This window comes from Podarcis pityusensis, assembly GCF_964106645.2.
Source record: "Podarcis pityusensis genome assembly, chromosome: 1".
Taxonomy (NCBI): domain Eukaryota; kingdom Metazoa; phylum Chordata; class Lepidosauria; order Squamata; family Lacertidae; genus Podarcis; species Podarcis pityusensis.
This window is the reverse complement of record NC_138028.1, coordinates 122,251,242-122,276,939: the sequence shown is the minus strand read 5'-3', so window position 1 is coordinate 122,276,939 and position 25,698 is coordinate 122,251,242. Positions and strand designations below refer to the sequence as shown.

Below are 25,698 nucleotides of genomic sequence, written 5' to 3'. Positions count from 1 at the left end.
GGGCTTCTTTCCAAATTCAGGATGAGGGTGCTAACAATACAATCCCAATATTTTCCCAAACAACCAGCTATTTAGAACTTTTTTTTTTTTTTTGCTAACTAAACAACAAGGATGGTGTTTGCTTTTTTTCTTTCCCAAACTAGCATTTCTTTCAAAATATGCAATCAATTCTGCTCCCCTACCAAAATGGCATTTAAGATCTACTGATGATTTATTAAGGATCTCTACCTTAAATTTATTATGTTCTGTTTTGACAATCCACCAGCTTTTCAGTACAGTATTATGTTTTGGTAGTAGAATATCTTCAGCACTCTGCCCCACCACCACCACCTTGGAGGCAGCTGAATTATTAAGTTACCAAGAAAAACAGTCTCTCATCAAAGTTGGTAAATAAACCTAAGTCCTTTATTAAAACAAATTGTTGCTTTCAGTAAAATAATTTGGATCACCTACCTACGCTTTCAAAACCCTACAAAGTGCATCATTCTTTTGAGGGGGCGGCAGAAAGAAACAGGAATCCTCCCATTCAAAAATATTAAGCTGACTTTAGTTTACAACTTGGGTGTGTCTGTGCAAAAAAAACCACCCAAAACCACACATCATGTACAGTATTTCCACACACATCGGAGTATGCCCGCAGCCAAATGAAGGGAAGCTGTTAAAATATATTTGCTGGAGGGCAAATATCGTGAGGACAAGTGTCTAAGAGAGACAAGGAGCAACCGCTAAAAAAAAAAAGGCTCAAAAATCTGTAGCATAATAAATTTTCCCAGCACTTAAAAAAGTTCACAGACGTAGAGAAAACATAGTAAAAAAAAAAATCCCACCCAATGTAGTGTTTGGATTTCCACTCCATCCCCCAAACTTTTAAGCGAAGACAATACATGGACGTTTCAGTACTTTCCTCCCACGCCCTCACCCTTTTCTGCTCTGGATTTCTCTGGGAATCATCCACACTCCGCCTACATATACACGAATCCGCCCTCTCCTTCCGGCAATCTGCAGCAGCAGAATGAATTGTACCAAGCAGCAGCTAAGAAAACACCCTGCGGGACGGGGCAAAAACTTCTCCTATTTTCCCTTTATCCCATTCGTCCCATCAGCCTCAAGGCAGCATGGCCAAAGGTCAAGTAGTGTGATGTTACCCCTGCCTCAGTTTGTCCCAGTTACACCCCCCACACACACTTTACCATCATCGCAGCCTCAGAACGCCAGCGAGGCTGAACCAGAACTTGCAGCAGAAGCCTCGAGCATTCTTAAGATACTCGCCTACCGCACCAACACGCGAGGGCCTTACACTCGCATTCACACGTGCGTTTTTGACGCGCGAGATTGTCCGAAGCACGCAGGCAAGTTTCAGCCGCTGAAAAGCCAAGCGGGGGGAAATGCCTCCCGAATCGCGAGCAAGAAAAAAAAATATATCCATTGCGGTCTCTCCAGAAAGGCTTTTTGTGTGTGTGGGTTAGAAGGGGCGCGGGGAGAAAACTTAGGTCCTGCATTGCAGAGGGGGCTGGACTGGATGACCCTCGGGGATCCCTTTCCAACTCTGCAAAAGCTGCAGCCTTCAACCCGAAGAGCGGATCCCATGCCAAAGATCTCGCTTTGCCGGGAAGCAAAGGCGCGCCCCTCTTTTAAGATAACTCGACGGCAACCTGTTCGCCCGGCGCCAACATTTCGCAGCCCCGTCTCTCCATACGCTTCCTCGGCAGCCAGGAAGAGAGAAAGGATCCCCGCGATCGCCCCCCCCCCCGGGCCCGGTCCTGCGCGCGATCCAGTGCCCACGAGGGTCCCCGACTTACTTCTTCCTCGCAGGACGCTGCTGCCGCTGCCTGCCCGGCTCTTCCCTTCTCCCGGCGGGCGCGAAGTTATGGCCAGGGTCGCCTGCGGCCGGCCTCGTCCTTCTTCTGCTGCTGCCGCCTTCCCATGGGTGGGCGAGCTGCCTCCCGCCCCCTCGGCCCAGCTCTGCCCGGCAGCCCCGCGACAACCCAGCACTGGCGGCAGGGCTGCAGGGAGGCACCGGCGGCGGCGGCGGCAGCAGCCTCGCCTTGCCTCCACCTCCTCCTCCTCCACCGCCGCCTCCTCCTGGCCTTCCCGCCCGCGCGCACATCCAGGTCCCCCCCCTCCCGCGCCGCCGCCGTCACGTGGGGAGATTCCGCGCGCCCGCCCGCCCGCCCGCCCGCCGACGAGCCTGCGCCGGGCCCACCTCCCACGCGAGGCCGCGTGACGCAGAGCGGGGAGGGGGGGCGGAACGACACGGCGGCGGAGAGAGCGCGGCGGCGGCGAAGGAGGGGGGAAGGAAGGGGACGGAGGAGCGCCCGGCCCGGCGGCGGCGAAAGGGAAGCAAGGAGCGCGGAAGGGGGAAGGAGGCGCCTCCTCGCTCGCGCCCGCTGCGCTGCTCGCGGGGCAAAGCTTTAGTCGTCGGAAGGGAAAGGGAGGCTCGTTGGGAGGTTGGAAAGCTCTCCTTTTCTTTCTTTCTTTCTTTCTTTCTTTCTTTCTTTCTTTCTTTCTTTCTTTCTTTCCCTCTCCCCCCCTTTCTCTTTCTCTCCCTCTTCCCCCTTTCTCTTTCTCTCCCTCTTTCCCTTTCTTTCTTTCTTTCTTTCTCTCTCTTTCGCTTTTCCTCTTTCTCTTTCTCTCGTTCTTTCTCTAACTCTTTCTCTTTTTCTCTTTCTTTTTCCTCTTTCTCTCCCTCTTTCCCTTTCTTTCTCTCTTTCTCTTTTCCTCTTTCTCTTTCTCCTGTTCTTTATCTAACTCTCTCCCTCTTTCTTTCTTTCTTTCTTTCTTTCTTTCCCTCTCCCTTTCTTTCTCTTTCTCCCTTCCTTTCTCTTTCCTCTTTCTGTCTCTCTCTCTTTCTCTCTCTTTTTTCTCACTTTCTTTCTTTCTTTCTCTCTTTTTCCTCTCTGTCTTTCTCTTTCTTTCTTTCTTTCTTTCTCTCTCTTTTCTTTTTCTCTTTCTCCCTTTCTATTTCTCTTTCTTTTTTTCTTTCTGCTTCTCTCCTCTTTCTCTCTCTAGCTTTCTTTTTCTTTCTCTTTCTTTCCGGGGCACAGAATGTTACATGAAGTGATCCCATCCATCCCTGCCTGTGCTTTAAAGGCAAGCTTATCGGGAGCCCGTTCTGTGAACCACCCTGAGATCTATGGATGAGGAGCTGTATAAAAATGTAATTATCTGCTGCTGCTACTGTTATTATCAGAAGTTTTCTTCTGTGTACCCTTAAGTACCCCCAGAAAAAAGCACTGATTATTATTATTATTATTCTGTGCTCCTCATTCCCACAGGTTTTCCAAATGGACTTCATTGAAGTTGTTTATTATTATTATTATTATTATTATTATGCTGCATTCTGCGCTCCCACAGGTTTTCCAGATGGACTTCATTGGGCTTTTTCCCAGCCAGAGCTGAGCTCCAGCACCTCTCAGGTGGGCGTCATTGCCATTCTAAGGGAATAAGGGAGAAGTTTGTGGTGAGCTGCAGCCCCTCTTTTGGTAGAAAAATAGCTCTTCTTCTTGTTATTTGGCACTTAACAAAGTGAGTTGTCCGTCACAGCTTCCCTGCTATTCTCCCATCCCCACCCCTACGTAAAAGGCTGCAAGCCTGCACCAGGAGCTCAGCGTGGTTTCTGCCATAGAACTGCAATGTTGGAAGGGATCCTGGGGTTCATCTAGTCCAACCCCGAGCAGTGCAGGAATGGCTACAAAAGTACACCTGGCCTTCCAACCTCAAAGGGTAGCTTCATTGACTTGGAACCCCAAAATTTGGGACCCCCTCCCAACCTGTGCCCAAGTTTTGCAGTTGTTTTTTGCAGCCATCTTCCGCCTTTGCCGGGTCTCTGGAGCACTTCTTCAGAGCTCTGGAGGCATGTGAGGTGGGCAGCCGAGGGGTCTGCTGCTCTAGATGTAGTCCGATCCTCTGAATGCAAGGCTGAACTGCGCCCAGAGGGACTTGCACTGAAGCGAGTCAGTGACTCAAGCCCTTTGCTAACTGCACAGTAGCAAAACCATGCCCCCCACCTCTCAGATTTATTATTTGTTTGGGGACTGTGTTGTGGACTGAGCTTTACATCCTTATTCCACTTTGATTCTGATTTGATTTTAGGATGTCTTTTAATTGATTGCCTAATTTTATGGTAATATGTTATATATTTGACGTTAGCCGGTTTTGGCCGGGGAGGGCAGGATATAAATAAAATTTATGATTGTTACTGTTGTTAAGATTTTGATTTCTTAGGCACCTTGAGTTTATTTTGCAGTTTAAGAAGATAAGTTTTTAAAATGAATAAAGGACTGTTCCTTTATTACGCTACCTGTTAGCTTCAACAGTTCTGTTTTAATTCTATCCTTGTTTTCCTTGTGTCAGCTTGCCCTTTTGATGTACTTAGAGTCTCTTATTTCCTTCTCCTTTTCAATGTTGTCTCTTATAATATGCCATTGTATGAAATGCATCCTCCTCCAATTAAACTTTCTTGGGGGGAAACCCCAGAAACTACATACATATTTGCCCTTTTCGAGTGGAGAGACACTCCAGCTCAATAGAGTTCTAGTGGGGAAAGCTGTTAAGGAACTTATCTCTCATTCTGAATAAGCAACGTGGGCTCCGGTTTGTAGCATGCCTTGTGTAACAATGGTTTCCTGGAAACTTTCTTTTCAAAACACATATCCCCCCCCCCCCAAGCATTGAAAGAACCAGAAGTATTCCATTGTTCCTGTAAATGAATATTACTGCATTAAAAACACATTATTCAAGCTGATCTCATTGAGACTAGCAGTGGGAACCAGAAAAATGCTCTCCACCCATCGCGGATCTCAATCCTAAAACATTTTAATCTGGAGTTATTTCAATGGGGCTTACTCTCAGATAAGTGTACTTATCTGTACTGGGGCTTTACCTGCCTTGAATGACTTCTACCTAAGTCCTCAGGAGGTTGAACTGAAATTGGTGGGTGTTCCGGGTATAAGTTGTTTATAGTAACACGAGGTTCTGAAGGCAATAACCTACCGTATTTTGTGCTCTATAAGACTCACTTTTTCCCTCCTAAAAAGTAAGGGGAAATGTGTGTGCATCTTATGGAGCGAATGCAGGCTGCACAGCTATCCCAGAAGCCAGAACAGCAAGAGGGAGAGCTGTTTTCACTGCGCAGCGATCCCTCTTGCTGTTCTGGCTTCTGAGATTCAGAATATTTTTTTCTTGTTTTCCTCCTCCAAAAACTAGGTGCGTTTTGTGGTCTGGTGCGTCTTATAGAGCAAAATATACGGTACCTTGTCAGAAGCTTGAAGTGGGTGGCGGAGGTGTTGGGCACCATCTGTATAAACCCCCAAAAGCCATATTTGGACCTTTTATTAGGACCAGCCTAAATGGAAACATAAAGTAGGTGTGGTGAACCTGAGGACCTCCATATATTTCTGGACTACAACTCCCATCATTCCTGGTCACTGGCTGCTAGGAGTTGTAGTCCAACGACACGCCCATGCAGATGCAAGCTGCAAATCCTGTGCCCTTTGCACAAGCTTATCTTCTGCAGTGGAGCAAACCCACCGTCCCACAAATCCACCATTTTTATTTTGCCTCAGTTCCTTCCCCCTCTTTTCAGCAAAGCTTCCACGGAATTAGTATGGATGCTAGCGGCAAAAAAGCAGTGTTCAGATCTGAGTAGAAGGCAGACTCTATCCTTTCAAAAGGGGGTTGGGGGCAGCCATTGCTCCTTTTCTCCCAAAATCCTAGGTGTGTAACCTGATATCTATGGCACCTGACAGATTCTAACAATTCCATCTTGGAATTGACTGCGAAAGCTGATCTCACAGCTGCAACATCCAATATTCATATTTGTATTTGTTTCCTCCCACCACTCATCCCTCTCCCTCCAACTTTGTGTAACATCTGAAGAACTTGACAGCTTGCCGGTATTTTGGTTGATCCTAACAAACACAGCGGGTGGCTAGGGCTTGCTGATCAGAAGGTCGGCGGTTCGAATCCCCACAATGGGGTGAGCTCCTGTTGCTCGGTCCCTGCTCCTGCCAACCTAGCAGTTCGAAAGCACATCAAAGTGCAAGTAGATAAATAGGTACCACTCCAGCGGGAAGGTAAATGGCGTTTCTGTGTGCTGCTCTGGTTCGCTAGAAGCGGCTTAGTCATGCTGGCCACATGACCCGGAAGCTGTACGCCGGCTCCCTCGGCCAGTAAAGCGAGATGAGCACCGCAACCCCAGAGTTGGTCATGACTGGTCAGGGGTCCCTTTACCTTTACTAACAAATGTATTGCCCAAATATTGATTGTCTGTCCTGTTGTACACATTGAAAAGCATGTGACTCCCCCCCCCCCAAATAATCCTGGGAACTGTGATTTGTTAAGGGTGCTGGGAATTGCAGTTTTGTGAAGGGGTAAACTCCAGTTCCCGTGATTGTGGAGAAAGCCCATGGGCTTTAGATGTACAATGTGTATTCAGCAGTTGGATGGCAGCAGTTGCCTAGGATCTCGGGCAGAGAGAGACTTTTTCCCAGCACTCTTCTGCGAGTTCTTTTTCACTACAGAGGTGCTGGCAGACTGATCTATATTTGCTAGCTCTATATAGAACAGGAATCACAGAATTGTAGCACTGGAAGGGACCCTGAGGATCATCTAGTCCAAGCCTCTGCAATGCCAGAATATGGGGATTGAACCTGCAACCTTAGCCTTTTATCAGCACCATGCTCTAACTAACTGACCTATCTAGGCCGACATACATGATCTGGGTGTCTTTCTTAAAAAAAAATAGAGATTATAGAGGCTTGGCTTTGCTTTTAATAAATCAATATGCAGTACCAATGTACAAATAAAATACAGAATAACAATAATATTAGCATTTTAAATAAATAATAATAAGCCACAAATTAGCCTCTCTCCCCAACATCCCAAAACACTCTCACTAGCTTCAGTTAGGTACATATAAAATCTTGCTTAAATAAGAAAGACCTCGTGCTTCCTCTAAAAACAGGTTAAGTAGGCATGGCCTTTTGGTTTGAGAGAGATGGGAGTTGCAGCTTGATAAACTAGAGAGATACAGTGCACGTGATTTTTAATTATGTGTCCCTTTTCCTTTAGAAAATTCTTCCGCCACCTCACTGTTCTTCCAGACACTTGGCATCTTTTCAGTCCATAAATCCAATGCAAAATAAGACTCTTGCCTAGGCTTATTCTGCAATAAGCCAGAAGGAACCAAACTGCACATTCAGAAATATCATATGGTAACAGTCCTCCTTTTTTTGGACTGTGTCACTCCAGAGTCAGGGTGGGGAGATTCACGGTTGCATGGTCTCTCACACCAAGACCTCCTAGTCTATGGAAAGCTCACATGGGCAGAAAGGTGGTTTCTGGCTTTTTTAAAAATGGAGTGGAAGTACAGATTTTCATGAAATGTATGACAGATGCTGCAATAATTTCTCTGCCCGAAAGGACAGAAGTAGTTTTAAAAAAATCATGGAAACACCATCTGTCAAGGCAATTTACACAGTTTGGGCTAAATATAATTTCAAATCGGCTCTGGCGGTATCTGCATGTACATCTTGTTACTATAATGAACAAACTCATAATTAAGATGTTTTAAGGGATATTTCATACTGGGGAAAGGAGAATCTTAAGTGTTTTGGAGGAGTTTATCTCAGGATAAACTCTCTTAACATTTGAACAAGCGGCGCAGAAAATGAATCCCTATAGTCCTAAATTGCTGGTTTTTTCTTCTTGAAATTAGCCATGCCATTATTGGAGAAATGGCCCAATTAGAGAGCGCAAGTGGAAAATTTATTGCTTTCCCTAACCAATAAAACACCGGCAGACAAGACAGATGGAATACTCTCAAGTATTCGATCTGATGGCATTTTCAGAATAAATAGGGAAGAGATAAACCTGGAACACCACTACCAAACACTGATAGTTGCTATATGGCGTACATGGAGGGGAGAATTCATTGTGATGAACTTAAAACACACATTTTAAAGTTGTTACATCAGTGGTACGCAACTCCTTTGAATTAAAATTGACTTACGGTTTTTGTCTCATGATCATTGCTGGTGTTAACAGCCAACTACATACAATTATATGAAAATATATTGAAAATGCTAGGAAATCAGAAGTTTGGGCTGCTTTGCACCATTGGATATCTAACAAGTTGCTGGGTATTAACTTCCAGTTGATCCTTTCAAGAAGGCAAAGGCAATATGGACAAAAATGGTGCAGAGATGATAATTCATCTTATTTCTGTGAAAATACAGTACCACAGGGGAACAGAACTATGCCCTCCCCAGCTGATTGTGTACTTCTTACACAACAGCAAGAGAGAATGATAAATATAACAAATTTGTCAAAGAAAATGCCTTTTATCATTTGTGGGTTTTGCTGATATTCCTACTGTAAAAAAAATATTGAAGGTACGGCAATCACTATCAGTGTGATCTGGGGCAGGAGGACTGCCTGTTATCTGGGCCTCCTCTAGTGAGACTTCCCCATTTCCTGACCTGCTGCTCCCCATTTTGCATGTTCATATCATTTCTCTAAATTTGCAAATCCCCTTGGGTGTGTTGGCAGAAAGGCAATTTATGAATGCATTGGAGAAATAATAGTAAATACAGACTCCAAGAGTACCCAGTCCTTCTTTGTATGTTATGCACATTGAAGTTAGTAGTAGTAGTAGTAGTAATAGTAGTATCTCCATCTGACTGGGTTGCCCCAGCCACTCTGGGCAGCTTCCAACAGAATATGAGAACACAGTAAAACATCAAACATTAAAATCTTCTCTATACAGGGCTGCCTTCAGATGTGTTCTAAAAGTTGTGTAGTTATTTATCTCCTTGACATCTGCTAGGAGGTGGGTGCCACTACCAAGAAGGCCCTCTGCCCGGTTTCCTGTAGCTTCACTTCTCAGTGAGGGAACTGTTGGAAAGCCCTCGGAGGTGGACCTCAAATGGGCATGGTCTGGACAGGTAAAAAGGTAAAGGACCCCTGGACAATTAAGTCCAGTCAAAGGCGACTATGGGGTTGCGGCGCTCATCTCACTTTTCAGGCTGAGGGAGCCGGCATTTGTCCACAGACAGCTTTCTGGGTCGTGGCCAGCATGACTAAACCGCTTCTGGCGCAGCAGGACACCATGACGGAAGCCAGAGCACACGGAAACGCTGTTTACTTTCCCGCCGCCATGGTACCTCTTTATCTACTTGCACTGGTGTGCTTTCGAACTGCTAGGTTGGCAGGAGCTGGAGCAGAGCAGCGGGAGCTCACCCCGTCGTGAGGATTCAAACCGCCAACCTTCTGATCGGCAAGCCCAAGAGGCTCAGTGGTTTAGACCACAGCGCCACCCGTGTCCCTGGACTGGACAATGGAGATGGAGACACTCCTTCAGCTACACTGAGCCGAGGCCGATTGGGGCTTCAAAGGTCAACACCAATCCTTTGAATTGTGGGGACCAGTGTGGACCCCTTCGCTCTTACCAGTGGCCCATAAAAGTACTGACTATCCATTCAGAGATCTGATATGGAAGCAAGGAATACACGCAAGAGCATTCTTTTCATGACTCGTTTCCAGGGCGCCAAATGAGTAACCTTGAAGGTTTAGGCAGCATTTCCCCCCCCCCCCGCAACATTTTCCCATGAGAAAATGTGGCAATGTGCTACCCTACAAAGCCATAGAAATCTTCACAAAGCTGCCATCTCGCCTCCCACTCATTTCCCCCCACTCCATACCCTCAGGCAGTACAGTAATGATAATTAGAGCTGCAAAATACCATTATGGTCTACGGCCCTTTCATCCTCAAGATATACAGCATGCATTACCCAAGGGTAGGGGAATCTAGCAAAAAGGGGAAGGGGTCTACAAATTGAGATTGAAAAGCACCAAGGCAAAACTCCCTAAGAAGCCTCAATGTACTTTTAAATTTTTATTTAAAACCCAAAACCAAGCACTTTCCATTAAGTCGTGCTGCTGTATTTAAACTGCAAATGCAGGCAGCTTCTGCTTGTGAAATGGGGGGGGGGGGGTGAACCGTTTCATCCTTTGCCTCTGGTGGCAAAATGTGTCAGCGTGGCTCTGCGGAGTCCCATAGTCCTGTCTAATAATGGATGGAACCCTTGGGAAGACATAATTTCTGGAGCATTAGACAAACACTTTGCTCCACCATTCCAACTTTTGCTTCCCCTTTATTTATCTTAGCAAACTGGAGGCCTGGAATCATGCAGATGCCCAGCCAAATTCTAATCAGCAGGGCTATTGGTTTTAGAGTCGTAATGGGTAGAATCCTGCAGGTATTTACCGTATTTTTTGCTCTATAAGACTCACTTTTTCCCTCCCAAAAAGTAAGGGGAAATGTGTGTGCGTCTTATGGAGCGAATACAGGCTGCGCAGCTATCCCAGAAGCCAGAACAGCAAGAGGGATTGCTGCACAGGGGGGAGAGGTTTCAAATAAGGAGGGATGGCCGCTGAAAACGATGGAATACACAGAGCTAGCAGGCCTAACCAGCAAGGTAAGAGAACAAGAAGAACGGGTCTATTAAGAGGAATGGAAATTATTGCAAATTTGACAGTATAATGTAGATTAAGACATAATAGAAAAGGGAAAACTAGAATGAGGAAATAAAATTTGCAGCCAATTTTGGAAGTACGGTTGTACCTCAGAAGTCGAACGGAATCCATTCCAGAAGTCCGTTCCACTTCCAAAATGTTCGGAAACCAAAGCACAGCTTCTGATTGGCTGCAGGAAGCTCCTGCAGCCAATCTGAAGCCACGGAACCCCTGTCGGACGTTCAGCTTCCAAAAATAGTTCGCAAACCGGCACAGTCACTTCCAGGGTTGCGGAGTTTGGGAGCCAAAACGTTCGCGAACTAAGCTGTTCAAAAATCAAGGTACGACTGTATGAGGAACCATGGAAGCAGAGGAAGGGAAGCCGTTGTATGTACTGTTGTATATTTAATGGTGGAAAATGTAAATCTAAAAGTTTAATGATTTTTTTTTAAAAAAGGGGAATCCCAATGGTGTAAGAAAAAATCAAGTAGTTCACTAAAGGGGGAAAAAGCTTGTGCAGAAATTCTGCACATGCTTCCTGCTGATATTGTTTAATGATTATGCCTACCATGATTAAGCCTACCATGCAGAGATGAAGAACAGCATACCCTCAACATTTCTCTGATGAAAATAGGGACATCCTATTCCATAATTTTACTATTTATACCCCACCCATCTGACTGGGTTGCCCCAGCCACTCTGGGTGGCTTCCAACATATATAAAAACATAATACAACATTAAACATTTCAAAACTTCCCTATACAGGTCTGCCTTCAGATGCCTGCTAAAGGTTATGTACGGTAGTTATCTCCTTGGTTCGGGGGTCACATAACTCCATACCCATCATTTCCCCAATGAAAATAGGGACGTCCTAGTGATGTATGGAAGTGAGAGCTGGACCATAAAGAAAGCTGATCGCCGAAGAATTGATGCTTTTGAATTATGGTGCTGCAGAAGACTCTTGAGAGTCCCATGGACTGCAAGAAGATCAAACCTATCCATTCTGAAGGAAATCAGTCCTGAGTGCTCACTGGAAGGACAGATCCTGAAGCTGAGGCTCCAATACTTTGGCCACCTCATGAGAAGAGAAGACTCACTGGAAAAGACCCTGATGTTGGGAAAGATGGAGGGCGCAAGGAGAAGGGGACGACAGAGGACGAGATGGTTGGACAGTGCTCTCGAAGCTACCAACATGAGTTTGACCAAACTGGGGGAGGCAGTGGAAGACAGGAGTGCCTGGCGTGCTCTGGTCCATGGGGTCACGAAGAGTTGGATACGACTAAACAACAACAACAAGGAAAAGTGGGACATTCCGGGATCAAATCAGAAACCGGGACGGCTTCTGTAAATCCGGGACTGTCCTTGGAAAACGGGGACATTTGGAGGATCTGCATAGAAGAGCCTTGAAATTAAAGAAAAGTCGACAGCAAGCAATTGTCTGAAAGGCGAAAGCTGCAAGAAGGATCCAGAGGCAGTACCATGCATGCCAACAGAACAGCTGATGTCGCTCCCTGCGGAGGAGATTCTTGAAGCACACGTCTCCCACGTCTTGCTCCTTAGAGGAGGAGGAAGAAGATACAGCACTAAACAAGCATGCAGTTGCCTCACCCCCTCAGTACAGTCTGTTTAGTTCTGCAGGCTAGGAAAGGTCACAACACAAACAGAATTATTACATTAAAAGTGTATGCTTAACCATATTTCCTGAAGACGCTATCGACGCCTGTGAAGAAAACACTTCCAACTGTTTGCTTTTTAACATTGAAGGTTGATGAGACTTTACATATGCATCTTGGTGTACTCAAAAGTAGCATTTTAAAAATAGCGCCCAGGATGTTTTGGCGCTGGTACAACGTGCTGAACAAATAACGGGTTCCGACGAAGAGTTTACGGTTAGTTGAATGCTAAACTGCAGATTTATGTGGGAATAAAGCCCATGCAACTCAACGGGCAAGCAGCCACGTATTCAGGTGCCAAAGCAGTTCTGTACAACAATTTGACAAACCACCTGCTTTTGGAACATATCTAGGGCTGCAAAAGCCAAAAGGTCTGCATCTGAAACACCTCACAGGCCATAATGCGTGACTGGCAGATGGTATGTCTGACATTAGCATCCATCCTGGGGACCATGAGTTTTGAAGGATCCACTGGGGCCGACACTGTCAACCCTTTAAAAATACATATATATATATTGTTACGAGAGTTGGGTGCCTCCCCCTCTCTCTGCCGTGTGGTGGCAAGAGGCCTTAAGCATTAAGAAATATAGTTTATTCACCTATTTGTACCTTCAGTCTGCATGGAGGGAGTCCAGATCTTACAGCATGGTCGTTTTAAGAGGGGCTTGTACCCCACAGCAATGCAGCCAGCCTTCAGCCTGCCTTCCCAAGATGGATCCCAGTCTTTCTACCTCCATTTTCTTCCCAGAACACCCTGCTAAAAACTCCCTTTTCCTGTCCCCTCACAGCCAGTTACCATGGCAACCTTCCAAACCCTTGTCTCTGTTCACACCTCAGAGCAGGGAGAAAGGACAGTTCTCATCGCCCATGACCCTCAATGGCCTTTTTGTTTCTTAATGGCCCTAGCTTGGCCAGGTCATTTTGCATAGGCTAGCCCAGGAATTCCTCTGCAGCTTGTATTTCTCCCTTCACAACCCATAATAATAATAAAAAAACTACCATTTATTAATTTCAAGGTTGGGGGAGGGGTCCACCTGCCATATCTATCACAATAAAGGTAAAGGGACCCCTGACCATTAGGTCCAGTCGTGACCGACTCTGGGGTTGCGGCGCTCATCTCGCTTTATTGGCCGAGGGAGCTGGCGTACAGCTTCCGGGTCATGTGGCCAGCACGACTGAGCTGCTTCTGGCGAACCAGAGCAGTGCACGGAAACGCCGTTTACCTTCCCTCCACAGACGTACCTATTTATCTACTTGCACTTTGACGTGCTTTCGAAATGCTAAGTTGGCAGGAGCTGGGACCGAGCAACGGAAGCTCACCCCATCACGGGGATTCGAACCGCCGACCTTCTGATCGACAAGCCCTAGGCTCTGTGGTTTAACCCACAGCGCCACCCAGTCCCGTAATCTATCACAATATTTTACCTTAATTTTATTTATATCTCACCTTCTCCCCAAGGAGCTCAAGATGGCACACATGTTTTCTTTCTCCCACATTTTACCCCCACATTTTACAGCAACCATGACTGATAGCCAGGCAGAATTCCTTCTGCAGAGGAGTCTACGTACGCAGTGAACTTAAATGGCACAATCTATTCTGGTTACAGCATTTGGAGGGGGCCCCTGTTTTTAATAAAACCTGGAGTTCTCTAATGGCAAAAACCTGGTCTTCTGCCCTGGTTTCCATGTCTACAACCTAATGACTTAAGGCTGATTCATATGACCAAAATTGGCTTTCTCACACAGCAGTCCAGAGCATGGTACACATTCCTGCCCAGTTGTAGAAGGCAATCTTTGTTGTTGGTCCATTCACCTCATCAGTGAAGATGTTTTTTCTTCCTGACCATCTGCGACATGCAAATATGCGCAGAAGGTCGCTCTGGGGTCATGCAAATTGCCCCAAGGACTCTTTCAGTTTCTGGAAGTGTCTGTAACACTTCCTGCCATAGCTTTCAGATGCAAAAGAGAAGAATGCAAAAATTTTAAAAGGGGGTTGTCACAATGTCTCACCTTACTGTGATGAGCTGCCCCTGCCCCAGATCTTTTTGCACTGGCCTTCCACCAGCCCTTTGCAGCTGCCCATAGTAACATCAGGAAAGGGATGCGGGTGGCGCTGTGGTCTAAACCACGGAGCCTCTGGGGCTCGCTGATCAGAAGGTCAGTGGTTCAAATCCCCAGGGTGAGCTCCAGTTGCTCTGTCCCAGCTCCTGCCAACCTAGCAGTTCGAATGCATACCAGCACAAGTAGATAAATAGGTACCACTGTGGTGGGAAGGTAAACGCCGTTTCCATGCGCTCTGGCTTCCATCATGGTGTCCCATTGCGCCAGAAGTGGTTAGTCATGCTGGCCACATGACCCAGAAAGCCGTCTGTGGACAAACGCCAGCTCCCTCAGCCTGAAAGCGAGATGAGCGTTGCACCCCATAGTCGCCTTTGACTGGTCTTACTGTCCAGAGGTCCTTTACCTTTTACCTTTACCTTTCACATCAGGAAACGGTCCAGATCTCACCTTTCAAATCCTTATTTGGTGGCCATTTTCAGAAGAAAACCTAAAAAAAGAACGGTTTTGTTTTTTTCCATTAAAGCTGCTAATTTAATGCCGATGGCATGAATAATGAACAGGACTGGTTTCAGCTAAATGAAGTGGAGCACAGACTCCTACGCAGTTCTGCCAACGCACTTCAGCTCTGACCCCTAGCCACCTTTCCACAGCCTTCCTCCTGAGCCTCTTGCATGGAAACAGGAGTAGCTCTATGAGCCGGTGAGAGCAACTAAAGAGAAATGGCAAAGAGGGATTGCAGCAAGAAAAGCCAGGAGCGGAATTCTGCCTGTATAGACACCATACATTTAAAGTACATTCCCCTGCTCAAGAACCGTGGGAACTGTAGTTTGTTAAGGGTGTTGGGAATTATAGCTCTTTGATGGATAAATGACAGCTTCCAGGATTAGGGTGGGAGAGAATGTGCTTTATCTGTATTTTGTGTACACCGTGCCATGTTTTGAGGAGGTAAAACTGTGTGTGTCCCCCTCCCCTGTTAAGCCTAAACACAATATACCTTCCTTATTTTTACTGGTGTTATAGATTGGGGAGGACCCCTTAAACCATAGAAATTAATAAATGGTGGAATTTTGATTAATTGAGATATGGATGAAAGCAGAAGCTGTAGAACAGGCATAGGCTAACTTTGCCCGCCAGATGTTTTGGGACTACAACTCCCATCATCCCTGACCACTGGTCCTGTTAGCTAGGGATGATGGGAATTGTAGTCCGAAAACATCTGGCGGGCCGAGTTTGCCTATGCCTGCTGTAGAACTCTGCTAGGCAAGGCTAGCTTATGCAAACCAGTCTAGAGAAGAGCAATTCTGTTAAGATGACAAAATGGATTGATGGGCCATCTTAGATGAATCCTTTGGGCTTAGAAGACAGGGTTTTGTGTTTGAAGTGACAGGAAAAGAGAGTTTTTAAGCAAGGTGTGCTGGCAAGAAGAAGGTGGGGAAAAGGTTGAGATCCATCTTGGGCAGGCTGGAAGAGCCCCTCTTGAAATGACCAGACTGTAAGTTCTGGACTTCCTCCATGCAGGCTGAAGGCGTAAATAGGTAAACAAACCATATTTTTTAAGGCTACAACAGTCTCTGCCATGTCTCAATTCTCCGAAGGAGTACAGGCTCTGGGTGAGCGTCTGGAAATCCCTGGAATATTGCAGAGAGTGGGGGGTGTCCCCAAACATTTGCAAGACTATTATTAATTTCTAAGCTGCCTTTCAGCCCTGGAGGTGATCAAGATGCTTACAACCTGGTTAAGGCACAACCATCTTATAAAAACAGCAGCAAAAATTCTCCTTGCCTTCAGAATTGTAGAGAAGCTTCCTACAATCGTCTTTGCTGCCCACTTAAAAACAAGCATTGATGGGCCCATCCCCAAGGAGCCCATTCAAAATCCTGGCCGCCTCTGAAACATCATGAAGGTCTCCCTTCCAATGGCTGGCAAGGGGAATGAAGGACTCTGGTCCTCGGCGGTTGTAGATCTTTAAAGGCCAAAGACAACAGATTGGACTGAGCCCAGGAGCAAATTGGTAGCAAGAGAAGCCAACAGACGATCTGCACAGGCAGTTCCATTGCAGCTGAATTCTGGATCAAACACTCGGACTGCCTTCAAGCCCCTTACGATAATCTAATCTTTGGGGTTTTTTAAGTGCCCCTCTCAGTGCTAGAAGTATTTGTTTTCTGTGAAAATGCTTGATCTGTTTAAAAAAATAAAAATGCTGGAGGTGGCAACAGAGGAGGACAGGAAAACTGGTTTGACTGACGGCTAGTGTGGCTGTGAACTCGAGAAGTGGGTGTTTGGCTTAGCAGCCAGTCACTTAGATCTCCTCAGTTCCCCAGGAGCCTTTTTAGTTTGTAAGGCTAATCTTATAATTCTCCCCCTCCCCTTGCGTGTGGGAGAGCAGTGCACACTGGTGTGAAACTTCTGCAGCCCCTGCCTTCCTACGTATCGTGTGCACGCGCAGAGTGCACAGTCCTTGTGTTAACTACAAAGTAACTGAGACATAGACAACAATCTTCTCTTCTGTATACCAGGGGTCAGCAAACTTTTTCGGCAGGGGGCCAGTCCACTGTCCCTCAGACCTTGTGGGGGGCCGGACTATATGTTGTCTTGATTATGACCCGCATTTTTGGGGGAAAAAACCTTATTGGGACCAACCCCAACGTTGCCCAAATGTGATTTGGGGGGGAGGGGTTGTTCCCTCATACACCTACGCTGCTTCCTTTGCGTTTTACGTGTTGACAGTTATTGTTTCTCTCATAAGGCGGGCTGGGGGGCTGAGGTAAGCGCGCCATTCCTGTTCATACCTGTCAACCGTCCCTTATTTGGCGGGAAACTCCCTTATCCCAGCGCCGTGTCCCGCTGCTGTCCCTTATTGATGATGTCCCTTAAATTTCCCGGGTTTCAAAGGAAGCAGCTCCTCTCCCTCCCTCCCTGCCGGCCAGGGAGGAGGGAGGCTCCAACTATGTTGCTTGGCTGCGTTGCTCACCCAATAAGGAGTCTAAGAACGACTGGGGGGTGGAGCTTGCATGCCTTGTGCCGATCAAATCGGCCGCGTTGCCTGGGGACACGCCTTTGCTCAGCGCTTCCCAGTGGAGAGGTGACGGTGGTTTTCCTTGCTGCATCCCCTTTGCCGGGTTGCTGCACTGTGGGAACCACCGCTTGAGGCTTCGTTTGGCTGCTGGCTGGGCTTTCTGCCTTTGGCTTGGAGGGGCTCAGAAGCTGAACATAACTGTGCCCAGAAAATCCCTTATTTTGGCTGCTGATCCCTTATTTTCAAGGCTGCTGGTCCCTTATTTTCAAATCTGTAAGTTGACAGCTATGTTCCTGTCAGCCCTGGAGAGTGTGTGCGCATGTGTGGGTGAAGGGAAAAGCCGTTGGCCACACTAAGTCAGGCCGGTGCCGCTCAAGCAAAAACTTTCTTTTCCCTGCGTGAGGGAAGACGAGGCGGCAGCGGCTATTTACCTTTCCATGGCTCACACCGTGTAGCTAACAAGCGGCCTCCCCAGCAGAGCGCAGAACGGATTCGGAGTGCAGCCGCCCAGGCACTCCCCACTTCCTATGGCAGGGAGCACCGCCGCCACTGGCACCTGTGGGTGTCGCTCCTGAGGCGCCTCTGAGCCCCTGCCGCCACAACTGCCCTTCCTGAGGGCAGTTGCCGGCAGCTCCATGGTGGAAATCCAAACTGTGGCTCCTTTTCCTTCTTCCCCACCCTGGAAGAAAAGATTGCTGTGCATGCGCGATGCATGAAGAAGGGGCTTATCTCGAGCAGCCGCCTGCCTCACTTTTGACCCCCAAGCCTGGCTGAGTCGCAAAAACTATTGTGTGTGTGTGCTACGGTGGCTTGCTGGATTCCCAGACCATCCACGGGCCGGATCTAGAAAGCAATTGGGCCTGATCTGGCCTGCGGACCTTAGTTTGTCGACCCATGCTGTATACTAAGATGGGTGTGAGCTGCGGTGTGTGTGTGTGTGTGTGTGTGTGTGTGTGTGCGTCTGTGGCTTCCTCTATTACTCTTTTAAAAAATCCTCACTCCAAATAAAGATTTTTTTGGCCTCTTTCAAGATGCCTCTTGTGTGAATCTTGACTGTAACACTCCTCTGCATTGGTGTTGTCAAAATCCCACTTCTAAGGAATTTCTCCCACTCTACGTGGGCTTCTAAATGTCATGGAACATGACTCTAAGCAGGAAAGCATGTCCCGCATGCACATACTGTACAAATAGAATCGTAGAATTGTAGAGTTGGAAGGGATCCTAAGGATCATCTAGTCCAACCCCCTGCAATGCAGGAATATGCAGCTGTCCCGTTCAGGGATCGAACCTGCAACCTTGGCGTTATCAGCCCAGGTCTTTTACAGTGATGCATGCTTTGCTTGCAAATTATAATCACATACCACTGCTTTTTAATTTTCCTTTTCAAAAAGCCCTGCCCTACAAACCATGCTTTTAAAATATCATTTGCATTTTGCAAATGCCATAGCAGTTTGCACAGCATGGTTATTGCAGTCCTATCCATGTCTACTCAGATGTAAATTCTACCAAATTCAATGGGGCTTACTTCCAAGAGAGTGGGGATAGGATCGCAGCCTAAATATTTGAGAACCTGAGGAGTCTCCACTATGCAAATTTCTCCCATCCCTGCTTCCCAGGGAGTTGCAAAAGATAATAAACCTCAAAGACCTTGAAACCTCCAAGAGTTGCAGTTGTTAGGATATTTAATATGTACCAAGGGGCCTTTTCTAAGTCAGGAAAAGGCATTTCACATTCTGGCACCTTCCTTCTTTTGCATCATATTCAGCGTAGGCATTGGTCATTATCAGGAAGTGACTCCCCCAGTTTACAGCTGGCAACACCACATGTGCCAATCTGATTCCAGCCAAGACAGCCAGCCGTTCATGCCCAGAAGGACACAAGGAAAATGGACTTTGACTACAATCCTATGCTAGGCTCGCCATATGCCCGGGGAAATCAGGACGTATGGTAACCCATGTCAGAAGTCTGTATTTTGCCAAATCTCCTTTAAAATAGCTCAAAAAACCCCCCTATCCTATGTAGACTTAGCTGGGAGTAAGTCCCATTGAACTCTATGGGGCTGACTTCTCAGTAAAGATATCTAAGACTGCCCTGTTACTTGCTTGCACGTTTTCCTGGAATTTTATTTCTTTTCCAAAGTGGCATTTTGACTAGTTTTGCAAAGCAGTTTGCCAATAAATTTCAGAGCTTATGAAGGAGAACTAGCCTTCCTACCCACCTGTTTTATAACGCTGTTCCATGTTAATAAATGGCTGTCCGAACCAGACTGCCTGGGTAAATAAATGATTATCTAAACCTTAAAGACTGAAATACATAGTGAAGAACTGGGAGATAAATGTGGTGAATTGCCGCCAGAGTAAAATGAAGACATGAACAGAAAGAAGGAACGCTTGCTCATATCCAAACGCACATTCAAACTTCTTGAATGGTACTTGTATCCCCACGTTAAACTATGTATATGTTCCATTCATTATGAATGGTGTATGCAATCTTCTCCTTTTTCCAATTTGTTATACTTGAAAGCTATCATCTACAGCAAAAAGAGCTTTTTGACTCGCATACCCTCCAACAGGGACGTGGGTGGCGCTGTGGTCTAAACCACTGAGCTTGCTGATAAGAAAGTTGGCGGTTCGAATCCCCGCAACAGGGTGAGCCCCCGTTGTTTGGTCCCTGCTCCTGCCAACCTAGCAGTTCGAAAGCATGTCAAAGTGCAAGTAGATAAAGAGGTAACGCTTCGGCGGGAAGGTAAACGGAGTTTCCGTGCGCTGCTCTGGTCTGCCAGAAGCGGCTTAGTCATGCTGGCCACATGACCCGGAAGCTGTCTGAGGACAAACTCTGGCTCCCTCAGCCTACAGAGCGAGAGTCATCCGCGACTGGACCTAACGGTCAGGGGTACCTTTACCTTTACCCTCCAACAATTAATGCAATAGGGACGTCCTATTTCGAACCTAGCAGTTCGAAAACACGTCAAAGTGCAAGTAGATAAATAGGTACCACTCCGGCGGGAAGGTAAACGGCGTTTCTGGTTCACCAGAAGCGGCTTAGTCGTGCTGGCCACATGACCCGGAAGCTGTACACCAGCTCCCTCGGCCAATAAAACGAGATGAGCGCCGCAACCCCAGAGTTGGCCACGACTGGACCTAATGGTCAGGGGTCCCTTTACCCTTTACCTTTAAGGGGTAAACTACAGTTTCCAGAATTCTTTGCGGGAAGCCCCGTGCTTTCAGCGTATTGTGCATATGCAGCCTATAACCCATTGGTAGAAACTGTTGCGCAAGTGCTAGTGGAAGATCATAGGAGAAAGTATCTGCAACTTGCATCGCTGTGTGCCTGCCGCAACAAGCCCACAAATCATCCGCTGGAAAACAAGCTCATTGCAAAGGAATCCTTCATGTCTGGGGGTGCAAACCGTTCCCGATAGGAAGATGCTTGCAGCAGCGACTGCCAAACCCCAAGCACAACGTGTGCCTTCCATTCTTTCAGAGAGCTGCTTTTAGTGTATTTTTGGTCTCTGCAGAAGCCGCCCAGAGCGGCTGGGGAAACCCAGCCAGATGGGCGGGGTACAAATAATAAATTATTATTATTATTATTATTATTATTATTCCAGCCATTGGACCTTGCGCTGCAAGAGGGAACCACACGATGCACGCCAGCCATAGAACTTGCTTTGACAAGTATAATAATAATAATAATAATAATAATTTATTATTTATACTCCGCCCATCTGGCTGGGCTTCCCCGGCCACTCTGGGCGGCTTCCAAAAGAATATTAAAATACTATAATACATCAAACATTAAAAGCTTCCCGAAACAGGGCTGCCTTCAGATGTCTTCTAAAAGCCTGGTAGTTGTTGTTCTCTTTGACATCTGGTGGGAGGGTGTTCCACAGGGAAGGCGCCACTACCGAGAAGGCCCTCTGCCTGGTTCCCTGTAACTTGGCTTCTCGCAGTGAGGGAACCGCCAGAAGGCCCTCGGCGCTGGACCTCAGTGTCCGGGTAGAACGATGGGGGTGGAGACGCTCCTTCAATAAGGGATTGAAACAGTTAAAGGTATAAACTTGGATCTAAAGATCCTCTGCACAAGTAGAAAGAGGCTTCTTGCCTCGCAGAGGGTTGGACTGGATGACCCTCATCTCCCTTCTAACTCTACAAGTTGATGGTTCTCTTATTCTTTGATCACCAGTTTTTGCCACTCCCCGCTTCCAACTGCTATGAAGTTGGGGCTGTCGACAGGGATGCCACCAAAGGGGGCAACACTTTGGGGATGGAACAAGGGCACAGGCCAGCTCCCTTGTGCTAAAATTATGGTTTTAATGGGGGTGGAGTTTTAACTTGGGTAAGGGACGCGGGTGGCGCTGTGGTCAAAACCACTGAGCCTCTTGGGCTTGCTGATCGGAAGGTCGGCAGTTCAAATCCCCAAGATGGAGTGAGCTCCCGTTGCTCTGTGCCAGCTCCTGCCAACCTAGCAGTTCGAAAGCATGCCAGCGCAAGTAGATAAATAGGTACCACTGTGGAGGGAAGGTAAACGGCGTTTCTGTGTGCTCTGGTTTCCGTCACGGTGTTCTGTTGCACCAGAAGCGGTTTAGTCAGGCTGGCCACATGACCCGGAAAGCTGTCTGTGGACAAACGCGGGCTCCCTCGGCCTGAAAGCGAGATGAGTGCTGCAACCCCATAGTCCCCTTTGAGTGGACTAAACTGTCCAGGGGTCCTTTACCTTTTTCTTTTCTTACCTTTTTAACTTCGGTGGCTGTTGTTTGTTTGGGGAGGGTTGTTTTTTAAGTGTTCTTAAGTGTTATGTGTTACCGGTAATTTGTATTTTGTATTTTTTTGGTTTTATACGACTGATTAATATTCTACAGACTTTTAAATGTGTTTGTAGGGTGGGAAGGTTGTTCAGTTTTTTGTTTTGTTTTGTTTTGTTTTGTTTTGTTTTAACTATTTACTTGTGTTTTTAGCTTGTATTTTTATCCAGTGAACTGTGCTGAGATATTGTGAAAAGGGTGGAATAATAATAATAAGTGCTTTTTTTCTAAAATAATGTTTAGGGGTACTCTCATTTTGACTCAAGAAAATCACCATTTTGTAGTTCAGATCAGGGGAAATAGATCCAGTAAAGGGACAAAAGTACAAATATTCACAAAATGTTTAGGGGTATGTGTACATCTGTGTATCCTCAGAAAAAAAAGCACTGATGATGATGATGATGATGATGATGATAATGATAATGCAATGTTTTCCCACCCCCCAATGCCCACCCTCCCCAACCCTCAGGAGCCGGGAGCCAATACACCCCAGTTCTCTGTGGTCGGGATCCAGGTTACGGAATCCAGAGAAAAATTAGCAACCTATTCTGTGCAAACAGTTATGCAAAGGGCAGGAGCAAATGGAAGAACTCTGGATTTCTGTTGATGGTTTTTCCACAACACTCTAAGTCCGAAACAGCCCTTGTATGAGTAGATGAGGCTTTCCATTTCTAGAAGAGCACTTTTGGACCGAAGCCAGAATGTCTGTCTGTTCAAAACCAGCTAAGTATATGAAGAAAGGGAGAGGAGGTGTGAAAAGCATTGGTGTCACTGTTAGATTGCGATTGTCTAAGGGCAAATATATATGTTATAATTAGGGGAGACTGTGGGAAGATTATTATTTTTATAAGTCATTGAAATCCCAAATGTCAGTAAAGGAAAAGGTGAAAAATGGCAAATTAACATCCCCCCCAAAGGAACTGGAACTCTTAAATACCAGAAATGGTTGTTTCTGGGTACCATTTACAATTGAGTTAATGGCACTCCAACAGTGCCCTGTTTCAAATGGTGATACTTTGAATTTTGATTATTATTCCCCACTTTTTCCTCATGACTGCAATTGTGCTCCTCTAGAAAGAGGACCTTGCCAACAAAGGTCCCTACAGTTAAAGCTATGGTTTTCCCAGTAGTGAGAAGTGAGAGCTGGACATAAAGAAGGCTGAACGCCAAAGAATTGATGCTTTTGAATTATGGTGCTGGAGGAGACTCTTGAGAGTCCCATGGACTGCAAGAAGATCAAACCTATCCATTCTTAAGGAAATCAGCCCTGAGTGCTCACTGGAAGGACAGATCGTGAAGCTGAGGCTCCAATACTTTGGCCACCTCATGAGAAGAGAAGACTCCCTGGAAAAGACCCTGATGTTGGGAAAGATGGAGGGCACAAGGAGAAGGGGATGACAGAGGACGGGATGGTTGGACAGTGTTTTCAAAGCTACTAACATGAGTTTGACCAAACTGCAGGAGGCAGTGGAAGACAGGAGTGCCTGACGTGCTCTGGTCCATGGGGTCACGACTAAACAACTAAACAACAAGAAAGAGGTAGAATATATACCGTATTTTTCTGTGTATAAGACATAGGGCTTTTTTTACCAAAAAATTAGATTTAAAATTGGGACTCATCTTATACAAGGGTAGTGCTGAGGGATGTTTTCTTAATTTGGAGTCCCAAAAAATAGGGGGTGTCTTATACATGGGTGTCTTATAGACGCAAAAATACAGTAACTTTGGTTTTGACCATAAGTATTAAACTAGGAATCCACAAAAGGGAAAAGTACTGAATGGGGATTTTTTTGGGGGGGGTGGCTTGTCTGTTAATATATGGAAGTGTTTTGTATTCTGTCATTCCTCTACATGTTTGACAGTGTTAGATTCAATGAAAACTTTATTATTATCATGCAAAATTATTCCCCCCCCCCCAGGTCTGTGAGATGAATCATTTCCTCATATTGATATACAGATTAAATAAATCTAAACTGACCGAGGACAGGTGGCCCTCTGTAGATTCATACACCAATAATAAGAGGATAACAGGAATATAATCCCCCTCCCTACTTGGACTAGCAAGTCCTGCTGTGGCCAAATGGGCCTTTTCAGCAAATTTGTGGCAACAGGAACAAAGGTTACCCAATAAAACAGCTTTGAGGTTATGCTGGGTGGGCAAAATGATATAGCTGAGGCATTAGAGACCTTGACTAAACACAACTTCTTTACTCCTTCTCACAAAGTACCTCTTCGTCTTCTTCTTCTTCCTCCTCCTCCTCCTCCCTAGTTTCCACCCCACCATTTGCTATTCAGAAAATGAAAATAACTAGTCAAATACTTTCAAGTAGGGTTATTGTTTGGATAGCACTATTCTAACACTACGTCCGTTTTTTAATGTAAAGTAATGTATTTCTCATGGCCTTGTGAAAATCGTAACTGTAATTTTGCCGGTGAATCTTTTGTGTCTGGGTAGGATTGGAATTCTAGTCAATAACTCTTTGGTTTCTTTTTCCCCAGTAACGATCAAATGTTGGTGGTGAATCGACATGCGTTTTCAAAGTTGGCCAAGTAAAACTCAATAAAAATACAGCATGTGTCCTAACGTATATGGATTTATTCAGATTTCATTCTTTGAGGTACAATAAGATGAAAACATGACAACTCTTTATATTGACGGATGCTAAGCCTTAAAAACCCCATCTGAAGTCTTGCATTTATTTATTTTTACAAGTTTTAATAGGTTTGTGAAACTTATCTTTTCTCATGTTAGATGAAAGTTTGTTATGTTAATATGTCCAAACACCAGGAAGAACTTTCTGATTCTCACAAGAGGTGGCAGATTCTCCTTCCTTGGATGTTTTTAAGCAGAAGTTGGTCATCTGTCATGTATGACCTAGTTGAGATTCCTGCATTGCAGGGGGTTAGACTAGAGGACCCTTGGGTCCCTTCCAAATCTATGATTCTATGAAGAGACATTGAACTATTATTCAAATGAATAATGGGCAACTTTAGGCCCTCCAGACATTGGACTACAAACTCCCATCATTCCTGACCATTGGCCATGCTAGCTGAAGCTGATGGACAGGAGTCCAGCAACATCCTTCTTCTAACCGCCAGTGCTGGTTCTTAAAGATAAAACAGGATAAACCTGAATATTTCTAGGGCATCAGATATAGCCTTCGCTGGAGGCTGGATGGCAGGCCGGATGGATTAAAGGGATTTCATTGCTGCTGTTGACATTAACAGGGAAAACATAAGCAGGCAATATCTGTGATGATTTAAATGAGGAAGAAATATACCATTGAACAGATTGTTTTGTAATCCTGAAGGGTTCACCAGCAGGTAATAGAGAGCCAGTGTGGTCCACAGTGCTGTGTTGGATTGGAGAGGCTTGTGTTCAAATTCTCATTTCAGCAATAAAGCTTCCAGGGTGGCTTCTGGGTCCGTTGTCCTCTTTCCTGGCCCAGCAGACCTCACAGAGTTGTTGAGAAGATGAAATCAGACATGTTTCTTTTTCACTGCCTTCAGCTCTTTCAAGGAAAGGCGGAGTTCAAGTGTAGCAAATAATTGTTGGGAACAAAATAGACCGTAACGTTATCACCTGCACGCTGGAATTGATTTGCTTTTTGCTATGTTATAAGAATTTTAA

At 46.0% G+C, this 25,698-nt stretch overlaps 2 protein-coding genes across 2 annotated transcripts in view; one reads left to right on the top strand and one right to left on the bottom strand.

The window, feature by feature from the left end:
- Positions 1-2,026, bottom strand: part of NAB1 (NGFI-A binding protein 1) — a 48,502-nt gene extending 46,476 nt beyond the window's left edge. The window contains exon 1 of the mRNA XM_080971429.1: positions 1,800-2,026. The gene's annotated coding sequence lies outside the window, so the exon portion shown is untranslated. The remainder of the gene's footprint in view (positions 1-1,799) is intronic.
- A 915-nt stretch (positions 2,027-2,941) lies between these two features.
- Positions 2,942-25,698, top strand: part of NEMP2 (nuclear envelope integral membrane protein 2) — an 86,870-nt gene continuing 64,113 nt past the window's right edge. The window contains exons 1-2 of the mRNA XM_080971823.1: positions 2,942-3,157; positions 3,355-3,416. Of these exons, the coding sequence (XP_080827949.1) occupies positions 3,138-3,157; positions 3,355-3,416 (82 nt within the window). The 5' untranslated portion in view covers positions 2,942-3,137. The remainder of the gene's footprint in view (positions 3,158-3,354; positions 3,417-25,698) is intronic.